We start from the raw sequence: 10,164 nt of genomic DNA, 5'->3' as shown, positions 1-10,164 counted from the left end.
GCAGTACTAGCAAGACCAGGGTTTACCAAACCATTTTAGGTGGAGTTACCGTTACCCTACGATAAGACGTTTATCACGATAACCATGTGGTTACTGTGAGAATTATCTTGGTTTCAAAAACTGGGAAGGTTACCGCGCGTGATAACCGGTAACCGTGTGATGACTATGTGGTTTTGTATACCCTAAGCAAGACAGTATAAAGCAAGACAGTGTAGTAATAACTTTTCCAAAACAAGGCTGGCCAGTCTCCACTCATAAAACAATATAAGATGGTTGGCTAGTTCTATGTATTTAGAGGTATATTAGTAACTTCTATCTTCATTATACTCAAATATGCCTTTCGGATTGACCAATGAATTATACTCAAATATACCTTTCGGATTGACCAATGAATCAACAGTAAAATCCCTAATTCACCTTCTCCACAAATCACAGCCCTACAAAGAAAATCTAGTCCTAAAGATATGTCTGGACATCATGGTACATCCTTAGAGCATCAGCAATGCTTAAGGTGTTGGTGAAAATAAGGTAGGTCCCACCATACCCTATGTCCATAGCCACAATGTTTAAAGCAAGAATAGATGTTAAGATGGGTCCCACATCTATGTAAACAAATTCTACTTTAAAGTAGGTCCCACCATACCATAATCTATTATCATACTCTTTAGTGTGCACGTGTGCTTTATCTCATTATTTTATTTCTTAAGGTTGAACCATAAGCTTATGGCTATTTTTAGCATTTAATGTCTTATGGCTAGTATCCACAATGTATATGGCTAGTCATAAGGTCTTATGGTTCATTCTTATGACACATTGTGGATGTCCTTGGAATTATATATATATTTTAAAAATAAAAAGCACCAGTTCATCTAACACCTCTCTCTCCTGACCCTTAGATCTGTTCATCTAACGGTTTATATCAAAAGTTGGATCAACCCCTGCAATTAGCGATTCCCACGTGGTAAACAGCGGTTAGGGGAAAAAAAGAAACAATTAGCGATCTCCCACTTCTAAACAGCGGTTTTTTTTTTTGCGAGGGTCTAAACAGCGGTTAGGGATCGGTCAAAGAAAAAAGAAAGGGAACGCTCCCTTTTGTGCTCCAGCGCGCCGCCGCCTTCTCCCGCCGGAGCCGCTCGACTCCTCCTAGAGCGCGCCAGCCCGCTGCCGCCGCCTCCCGCCGGAGCTGCTCGCCTCCTCCTCGCGCGCACCCGCCGGAGCCGCCTCACCCTACCCGCCGCTGCCTGCTTCCCTGCTCGCGCCGCGCCGCGCCGCGATGGAGAGGAAAGAGAGGCGGGTTCTGCACTTCTGCTCCCCCTACCCCGCTGACTCCTCGCGCGCGCCGGCGCGCGGGCCGGACATCCGGGTGCCGCCCGCCGGAAAGGGGATATGAGGTGGCGGAGAGTCTTGCTAGGAGGAGAGGGGGCCATTGGAGGAGGGCTGGAGGTCGCTGCGCATGGCCCGTCAGCATCGGCGAGGTTGGCTGGGCAAGAGGCGAGCGCCAACAGAGGTGCCGGGGAGGAGCAGGCCGCCGGCGCGGTCGTAGGAGAGGGTGCCGACTGGAGGTAGAGCCGACGACCCCTAGGACCGCTACCTGTGCCACCACTGCTGTCATCATCAACATCCTGTATAATTTTTCATTGTTGTTGTTATCAGGGATGCGCTGGAACGAGGGCACAGGACTAGGGCCGTTGGACATCATTCATGCTAGCAAATAAGGACACCAGCAACACCAGCAACAGGTGAGGTTGATGTTCTATATTCATGCTTGCAATGTGTTTGATGAAATGCTTAGCTAGCACTAGCATCATCTCCTGTTTACAATTTGACAATTTATAGATGTCATACTGACCAAATTTCTGGTTGATTGTTTGCTGCTTTCAAATTAACAATTCAATGGTTCTTAGTGTATTCTACTTAACCTTTGCATTTGTAGTACTGTAATTCTGAAGGTAGAAAACAAGATTTCTACTGAACTTCGTCGATTTAAGCAAAGCTTTTGAACATATGGTCATCCATTGAGGCTCCCGCAATTCCAGTTTGCAAAGCTTTTGAACATATGGTCATCCATTGAGGCTCCCGCAATTCCAGTTTGCATGTTCTGCCATCATTTTGGATCATATTTTCCATGCTTATGGAAGGACATAATGAACTGTAGTTTGTGTTGGCAGTGATCTCCATTGGATGTCCCGTCTCTTAGCTGGTCGTCAATGATACAACCAGGTCACGCATGAGGTAGCAGTCCCCTCCAACCCAGTTGCTGAAGACTTGTCTCATCTGGTTTCATTGATGCGTGCGAGTGAGGCACATGCTGTCCAGGTCAAGGTACAGGCAAGTCGGTTTCTTGCACTCAATTTTTTTTCATGCTATTTTTGTGAATGTTGGAGATTTCTATTCATGGAGCAACAATGTTTTTATTTTCCTTTTATCAGTGTCATAGCATTCTTCAAATCCAGGTTAGTATTATAGGGATTTTATCTATTTTGCATACATTGTGCCTGTAAATTTTTGCATGAAAATGTATCCAAGAGCACAAGTAATTTCGAGTTTAGTAAATTAGTACAGGTTTCTCTTGAGAAGTAAAATCTTTTCTCTCAAGATATATATGTGTGTTTTCTTAGAAAAAATTCCATTTGGAATATAGTAGTAAAATCAATTAGGATTGTCAAATCAAGGCATAATAGTAAGATATAGTTTGCACAGCTAGCCCTCTTAATTTCTATTAGTGCCACCTACTTCTTAATTTCTTACGCTGATGTCTGACAAAATTTTGTTTGGTTCCTTTCTACAGTAAAACATCAGCTTATGAGATCTGAAAGCAACAAAAGGGTACCAACTTTACACCCATGTAAAATACAGTGATTTCAGTCCGTTCTATGTAGCTATTTTGATTTCTTCACCTTCACACTCTTATGAGAGCTGAAAGCTATAAGTAGGGTACCAACTTAATACCCATCAGAAATCCACAGATTTATGTCCTTTGTTTTATCAACTTAGACTTTGTTTCAATAGAGGACATCAAGTTTGTGCTAGAAATGATAAACACCAACTGGATGGCCATGTGGGACATCAAGAACATCATACAAGCACCTCACCAGCACATGGCTATGATCAAGAGGGGTTTGCTAGAGACCTAGAGTAAATCCATTGAACTTTGTTGAACTTTAATTTTTAATCCGCGTGTACTGGCTCTATAAACAGTGAAGATGGATTTGCTGGGCATGATCCTATTACACGGTTTGAGTTTTTCTTGCTCCTACTTACCATAATCTACATCAAGTGAAATATTTCCTGAAATTTGCTTTTTGGTTGGTAAAATATTGCAAGGTGACGAACTAGACTTTGAGTGGCCCCTGGTAATTACTTATGAAATCATTTAAAATTCGGGCTATTTTCATACTGCAGCTTGGCGTTTGCTATCCGTTTAATATGCTTGATAAATGAACTTGAATTAGTACAAGTGGATCTTTAGATTTGTATGTAGAAGGTCGAGATGTTTGCAAATGGCATATGAGTTCTATTTTGGAACATTACGTCATTACCTTGTCACTGTATCTTCTGATTGAATTGAGTGATCTAGAATTTAGTTCATACTGTGGAATATGGATAGCTCTAGAAATTGATTTTTGTTTAGTCCATTTATTTTAAGCTATTTTTTAAGTTTATTCTCAAAATATTTAATTTATAGTAGATAATCCATAATAATAATTAGCTTAATAATCTAAATCAAACGGGGCCTAAATGATAATAATTCACACCGTGTAATGCATATGCTCTCAACCACCTTCTTGTAAAATGCATGGAAGCTCACCAAAAGCTGTTTTCAAAAAAATTCTCTCTTGTAAATGATTGTGATATTTATGTTTTTCGAGATGATGAATATAATTGGTGGATTGGCTCGAGAATGTTTTTTATTTCCTTTGACAGGAACAATCCGTGTCTTGCAAGACAGGCACTACGTCAACAAGTTAAATAATTTCCTTGGTGTGGTACTCTTTGAAAACGTTATTACTGTAACAAAAGGTAGATGGGACTCCCTCAAATTTTGGTTCTGTGTGATTATATGAAGCTAGGGTCTGACCGCCTCACTGATCGTTAATCGATCTTGAAACAAAAAATGAAATCTGAAAATTATTTAGCACTTGAACAATTATATTATGTGTTTTATTTATTTTATTAGCAACGTGGATTCCACGTGCACACTTACTAGTATTTTAAAAAAGATGGAGTAACAAGCTTATTTCGTTTGTGATGATTCCCATACTTCACTTCCCTCATTTTTCGTCTGCAGGCTTCCTAGATTGCTAAATGGTACGTTTTTTTTAAAAAAAGTCTATAGAAAAGTTACTTTAAAATTTATATTAATCCATTCTAAATATTTTTAGCTAATACTTAATAATCGTACGCTAATTGATCACTCCGTTTTCCGTGAACGGGGATTAATTCCCGACCAACACCAAAAGAACACAGACTAAGAAGAGTGTAGAACAAAACAACCATTGGACATTAGCTATACACTGCTGGATGCCTCTTGCTGTGTACGTGTAGCACTTTATTTATATATTTATATAGTGGAAAAATAAATAAAATAAATAATAATCTGAGCTATTATTCGTGAAGCTCACGCGCACCTTCTCCTCTCCGCCATGGCCGCCGCTCGCTGCCTCCCGCTCCGGGCCTCGCCGCCGGAGGTCGCCAAGGCCTTCTCCTCCTCCATCCCTGCCTCCTCCTCCTCCTCCTCCTCCTCTTCCTCCACCACCACCGCGGCCGCCTCTCTCCCTCTCCGCGCCGCCGTTCCCCCGAGCTCCGGCCGCCGTATCCCGCCGCTCCGGTGCGCCTCCTCCTCCTCGTCGTCGCAGGGCTCCGCGTCGCCGGATATCGCCGTGCTCCTCGAAGTGGAAGGGTGAGCGCCTCAGAGACCACCTGGTCTTCTTGATTCTTGGTCTTGCGACCAAGAGAGTGCCCTTTAATTTTTTTATATATTCCATTTTCTAGCTTCAATTGATGTAGATAGAGCTACTATTTGTCTTATTATATTCATCTGGTTACAGAAAATTAAACCACGGTATAGAGATGCACAGGGTAGTTGTAATTGGCTATTGCTCTCTTATCAATTTCGAAATGCTTCATGTTCTGTACTTGTGTTCTTGAGAGAAGTCTCAATGTTGTTTTCATGAGCTTGGTTCAATTCAGTTGGTGATGCGCTCCTGGTATAGTTCAGCAATTCAAGACGGCTACACTGTCTGTGGAATTCTAATACCGCCTTCGATTAGTCTTGTAACTTTGTCAGGAACTCAGGATAAATGCGATTGCCTTGTGATGTACTACTACTAGTTACTACTTCCTCCATTTCATATTATAAGACTTTCTAGCATTGCCCACATTCATATATATGTTAATGAATCTAGACATATATGTGTGCCTAGATTCATTAACAACTATATGAATGTGGGTAATGCTATAAAGTCTTATAACCTGAAACGGAGGTAGTAGTTGCTTGGGACTTTGTTCTATTTTTGTGGCTTGTTCTTTCTGATTTTTTTTTCTCTGAGGACTCTTCATGATTGTGTGATAGAATTTCCTCTGTTTCTCCAGAGTTCTTGCAGATGTGTATCGCTTCGGCAATCGCCAAGCTTTCAATGTAGGTGCGAACAATGTAAATATGCTTCTTTGCTTAATGCAATTCCATTCCATATCTGTGATCATTTATCTGGTCTATGCGATGCCAATATACAAGTGCAAAGCATTGAATTATATTGACACCATTGGCCTGTGTAATAACCAACATGTGTTTTCTACAGAATAAAACTTGTTTGGTTTTAACAGAAGAAGTGTAACATATAGTGCTGCAGATAAGTAATTTTGTTGTCTGTCTTAATGCTTCTAGCACAATTTCTAACATATTTTTTCATCAGCATTTCAAAATCTTGGGCTGGATTGTGCAAATTGGACAGAGCCAATATATGCTGATTTAGTGAGGTGCATACTATACTCTTTAGCTTCATCAAAACTGGGACATGCGCTCTTTTGAATTGCACTGGATTTACTATTGGCATCAATGAATGTTTTCCCCTGCTATTTCCAGTCTCTATTATTTTCTATATAGTTCTCTTTACAAAGAATATATTTTGGACTTTACTGCATGAAAATCTATCATTCTCTTTTTGTTTTTTTATTTGTCTGAAGCTATGTAGTTTTTTAGGAAAGCTAGTGGCGACGAGGAAAGGATGTTGTTATTATTCTTCAACAGAGTACGCCTAGCTCTTCTCCTAGCTGTCATATTTGATCCAATAATACTATTGTTTCTGTTCTCCTTAAATCATTCATTGTGTACCACAGTACTATTGCAGAGCTGAATAATTTCATTTGTTGATTGATTGAGATATGCATGCATTACTTATTACTATCCTGTCCTCTGACTTGCACAGATTGGGTGGCCTACTTCTTTGCCAACTAACGAGAAAGAATCATTTATGAAAAGTGTTCTTCGTGAAAAGGTAGATACATACTTTACGCTATGCAGGTACTTAACAAGAAAAAACCACCATACTGGCACTAAAAAAAAATGAACTTTCTATTATGATTACCCATAGGCAGACTATCTTGAATTAGGGTTGATTGTATTTAGTTAAGAATCTCAATTCTCATGGCTGTATAGTCTCAAAATATTTCTCATGATGGACCATGCATTGTTCTGCTAATGGAAGATAAATGGCAATTTGAATTTTGGAACTTAGGCTTTTGCAGGGTTTAGCAGTCAGAAAACCATTTGCATTTGGGTATACCCTGAGAACAGGATTGCATATTAACCATCCAATGCACTGACTTTTATGATTGGTTCTGTTAATTTCTATTTGTATTTTGCATTTGATTTCAATCAACTTATGAGTTTTCTTCTATCGGGAGTCCAGATCAAAATGGTTGATGGGTGTTTTTTCGTCTTCTTTCCTATAGACCAAAAAATATCCTTCTACTGACTTGTTTACATGTGCTTCTTCTCATAGCTGAAAGCTTTGGAAGTGTTCTCAGCTTCTGATAGCTTACCACTGCGGCCTGGAGTTGAACAGTAAGTCTACCGTTCCCAGTTTATCTAATTTTCTATGAAGTATCTCTCTAGTGAAATAATTCCAGGATCATTTGGGTTATTGTTGATTGATATATCACTTTTAGGATCATTATAAATCATACTTCTAAGATATGATAACCATAGTGGTATGCAAGGTAGTTCTTTTGAGGGGCTTTACCAGAAATTTATGTGAGAATTTGCATTCTGCAAAGTATGGCAGACATGGTACCATAATTCAAAAGATCCAGTGTGTTTTTTTTATACCCATGCATCTTGCTTTATTTCCATCAATGCATGAGCATTTGTAAGCAATATCTTTCTGTTCTGTCGTTGTTTTGATCTTTTGTTCCTTTTTTTCTTTTCTATGCCATGAGCTTGCTTTATGAATTACTACTATCTTGAACTTTGGAAGTTACATTGTGTCTGATCTTGTGTATTAAACCATTCAAAGGTTCATTGATGATGCGCTTAATGAGGGTGTGCCTGTCGCCATATTGACAACATACGGGAGAAATGGAGAGAAAACTTCAAGGTTGAATTTGTATATTTATTGATTTTTTTCCCAGTCAACTCTTGTGGTTCTTCTCAAAATAAATAGAAATGAAACTTTGCACTTTGGGACATGCATGACACTGTCAAGATAATCTGGACCTGAATGACATGCGACAGTTTTAGTATATTATGTGCCTTCTACCTTTGAGTGCAGATATATCATTGAAAAATTAGGCCAAGAGAGAACATCAAAAATACATATTGTTGGGAAAGAAGAGGTTGAAAGAAGCTTATATGGACAACTTGTTCTTGGTGAAGGAGTAGCCTCCAGTTTGGATGAACAGCTAGTTAAGGAAGCACAAAAGGCTGGTTAGTATTTATTACTGACTGCAACAATTGAAGCCTTGCTCATGTATTTTAAGTGTCTGTAATGTTAAAAATTTTCCCCTGCGTGCTGTGTTACAGCTTCTGCAGAAAAGCAGAGGATAGCAGAAGAAGTTGCGTCCATTCTGAAACTTAGTGTTGATATCAATGCAGCGTCTAAAAGGTTATTATTGTTTGCTTATTCATAGGTTTTGTACTTTGATGAGAAATATATCTGAACTTCACACTGTTTACTTTGCATCATCAGCTCCGAGAAGATTATTGTCACTCTACGCGCTGGATCCGAGTATGTTGGACGGGACGTGCAAAACTGTGTTCTTGTCGCAGGTAGCCAATCTGGCGTTCTTGCAGCTGAGCGCATTGGTATGCCATGCATAGTTGTTAGAAGCAGGTAAAAGTCGATTTCACATACAATTTAGTCATCATTCCACTGCCTTAGGCCCCAATTTTTTGGTGCTTGTGTTTATCTTACCTGTGCCTGTCCTTCCCAGCCTAACCGCCAGAGCTGAGTTTCACTCTGCGAAGGCCGTCATGGATGGATTTGGTGGTACTGACTTGACCATATCGAAACTATTGAGCAAGAAGTGGTCTTGACAACTCGGCACTACATTGGAGTTGCCTGCTACTAGTTTGAATTTGTATGTAACCCATGGATTGGGTATATGTTACAACCAAAATGAGGCCTCTATGTAGTACATTGCAGAAAGAAAACTATGAGAAGCACAAGCTACTTCAGGCATCATTTTTTTTTTGGGAACAGAAAATGTACTGAACTCGCTGTACTTGGACGAGGCAATTGAACTCATTGTCTGGTTTGGTCTTTGCATAAAAGTGAGTAATAAGATGGTGATTTTTCATCAGCATTTCAAAATCTCGCACATCTGATTCCCTAACGGCAGAAAGCCATGACAAGCCCATGCTGTTTAATTTCATCTTCCTCTTATTTTTTTACAGCTTGATAAAATACTTGAACAAGGCAATTCATTTCATCTGATAGTGGTAGAATCATACAATTCAATTCAATTGTCATCATCCAATTCACCCACATTATGTTGTCAGATTGAGTCGTACCATATATCTTACCTACCTGTTAGAAAGATATATGCATATGATAATTTGTCTCCATTATAGTGAAGATATATGATATGAGTCCTTTATCCCAATATATACATACACTGAAGTGTAATTCGTCAAGTTCAGAAAGAAACCACACTATATTTTGCTTCATTCCTCCTTCCAATGCTATTGATCAATCTGCTCGATATATGATTGTTCACCTCTTCTTCAGTTCACATCCTTGGCTCTACACTACTACGAATAGGCATGGAAGGCATCTGGAAATTTTTAGGTGCGAGGCACAGATCTAGAGCTACAGAATATGCAGAATAAAACCTATAAAACCCATTAGATCCCTCCAGAAAATCCATACTTGCAAAATAAATTGCAATGTAAAGCTGAAACTACAAGATGGTATGCCTGCAATATTTTTTCACACTGCCAAGTCATGTAGAAAATGGTAGTACTCCTATTTTACTCCTAATGGCTAATGGTAATAAATGGAAGAGGATCCAAATTCTTTTACTCCTATAGTACTACCATCATATATGCATGCTAGCTTAGCTCCTGCTGCCAAGGTTCTGATCTGAAGTCCTGAACTAGTGAAGTTGATTTTGCTATATCATCATGATCACCACATTGTGTTGTGTGACATGCAATCTCCATTACACCCAAGCTCTAGCTCTAGCTCTCTGTAGGCATGAAAGGAATCCTGAACTTGGTAATATCATCAACACATTTTGACTTAGACGATGACATTCTTCGCACTTCATAAAATTCGTCATTGGTTTCTTTTCCCATGGCATCCAGTGCTTCCTTGTAAACGTCATCGTTTTGTTGGCTATCTATAGTTAATCACCACATGAACTCAAACTACTTGTGATGGAAACAGGCGCCGTCTGATCATCAACACTCTGTTTCCTGTGTACTTGAAAGGTGAGTGCTTGGCATGTCCCAGCGAGTCTCCGTCGATTAGTATCAGAGCTAGGTAGTTAGTACTTCTCTCGCAGGGAAATGTGGAGTAGATGATGGCTGGCTAGCTTGTTACTGGTTTGTTGTTCTAATCATCAATGATTAATTACATCTGATTAATCGTATGTGTATTTGCATATATTTTGTTTGGCATCAATTGAAGTTGAGTGGGCATTCTTCCATGTTTTCTTCCCTGA

At 39.5% G+C, this 10,164-nt stretch overlaps 1 protein-coding gene across 6 annotated transcripts; it reads left to right on the top strand.

The window, feature by feature from the left end:
• Positions 1-1,071: 1,071 nt before the first annotated feature.
• Positions 1,072-8,802, top strand: LOC4352860 (CBBY-like protein). Of its 6 annotated transcripts, XM_015765066.3 has the most exons (15): positions 1,072-1,562; positions 1,654-1,739; positions 2,169-2,322; positions 2,789-4,020; positions 4,618-4,900; positions 5,593-5,642; positions 5,913-5,976; positions 6,200-6,248; positions 6,426-6,494; positions 7,002-7,063; positions 7,515-7,595; positions 7,770-7,924; positions 8,021-8,102; positions 8,187-8,330; positions 8,431-8,802. In XM_015765066.3, the coding sequence occupies exons 4-15, from the start codon at positions 3,843-3,845 to the stop codon at positions 8,531-8,533; spliced, it is 1,320 nt and encodes a 439-aa protein (XP_015620552.1). In that variant the 5' UTR covers positions 1,072-1,562; positions 1,654-1,739; positions 2,169-2,322; positions 2,789-3,842; the 3' UTR covers positions 8,534-8,802. The 6 variants fall into 6 exon arrangements, with proteins under 6 accessions (XP_015620552.1, XP_015620555.1, XP_015620554.1 ...); XM_015765069.3 differs by lacking the exons at positions 1,072-1,562; positions 1,654-1,739; positions 2,169-2,322; positions 2,789-4,020 and adding an exon at positions 4,507-4,535 and having other exon boundaries at positions 5,593-5,638; XM_015765068.3 differs by lacking the exons at positions 1,072-1,562; positions 1,654-1,739; positions 2,169-2,322; positions 2,789-4,020 and adding an exon at positions 4,507-4,535 and having other exon boundaries at positions 5,593-5,653.
• The last annotated feature ends 1,362 nt before the right edge of the window (positions 8,803-10,164 follow it).

The sequence above is a fragment of the Oryza sativa genome, chromosome 12 (genome assembly GCF_034140825.1).
Source record: "Oryza sativa Japonica Group chromosome 12, ASM3414082v1".
Taxonomy (NCBI): domain Eukaryota; kingdom Viridiplantae; phylum Streptophyta; class Magnoliopsida; order Poales; family Poaceae; genus Oryza; species Oryza sativa.
The sequence above is the reverse complement of the archived record's forward strand: the minus strand, read 5'-3'. Positions and strand labels throughout refer to the sequence as shown.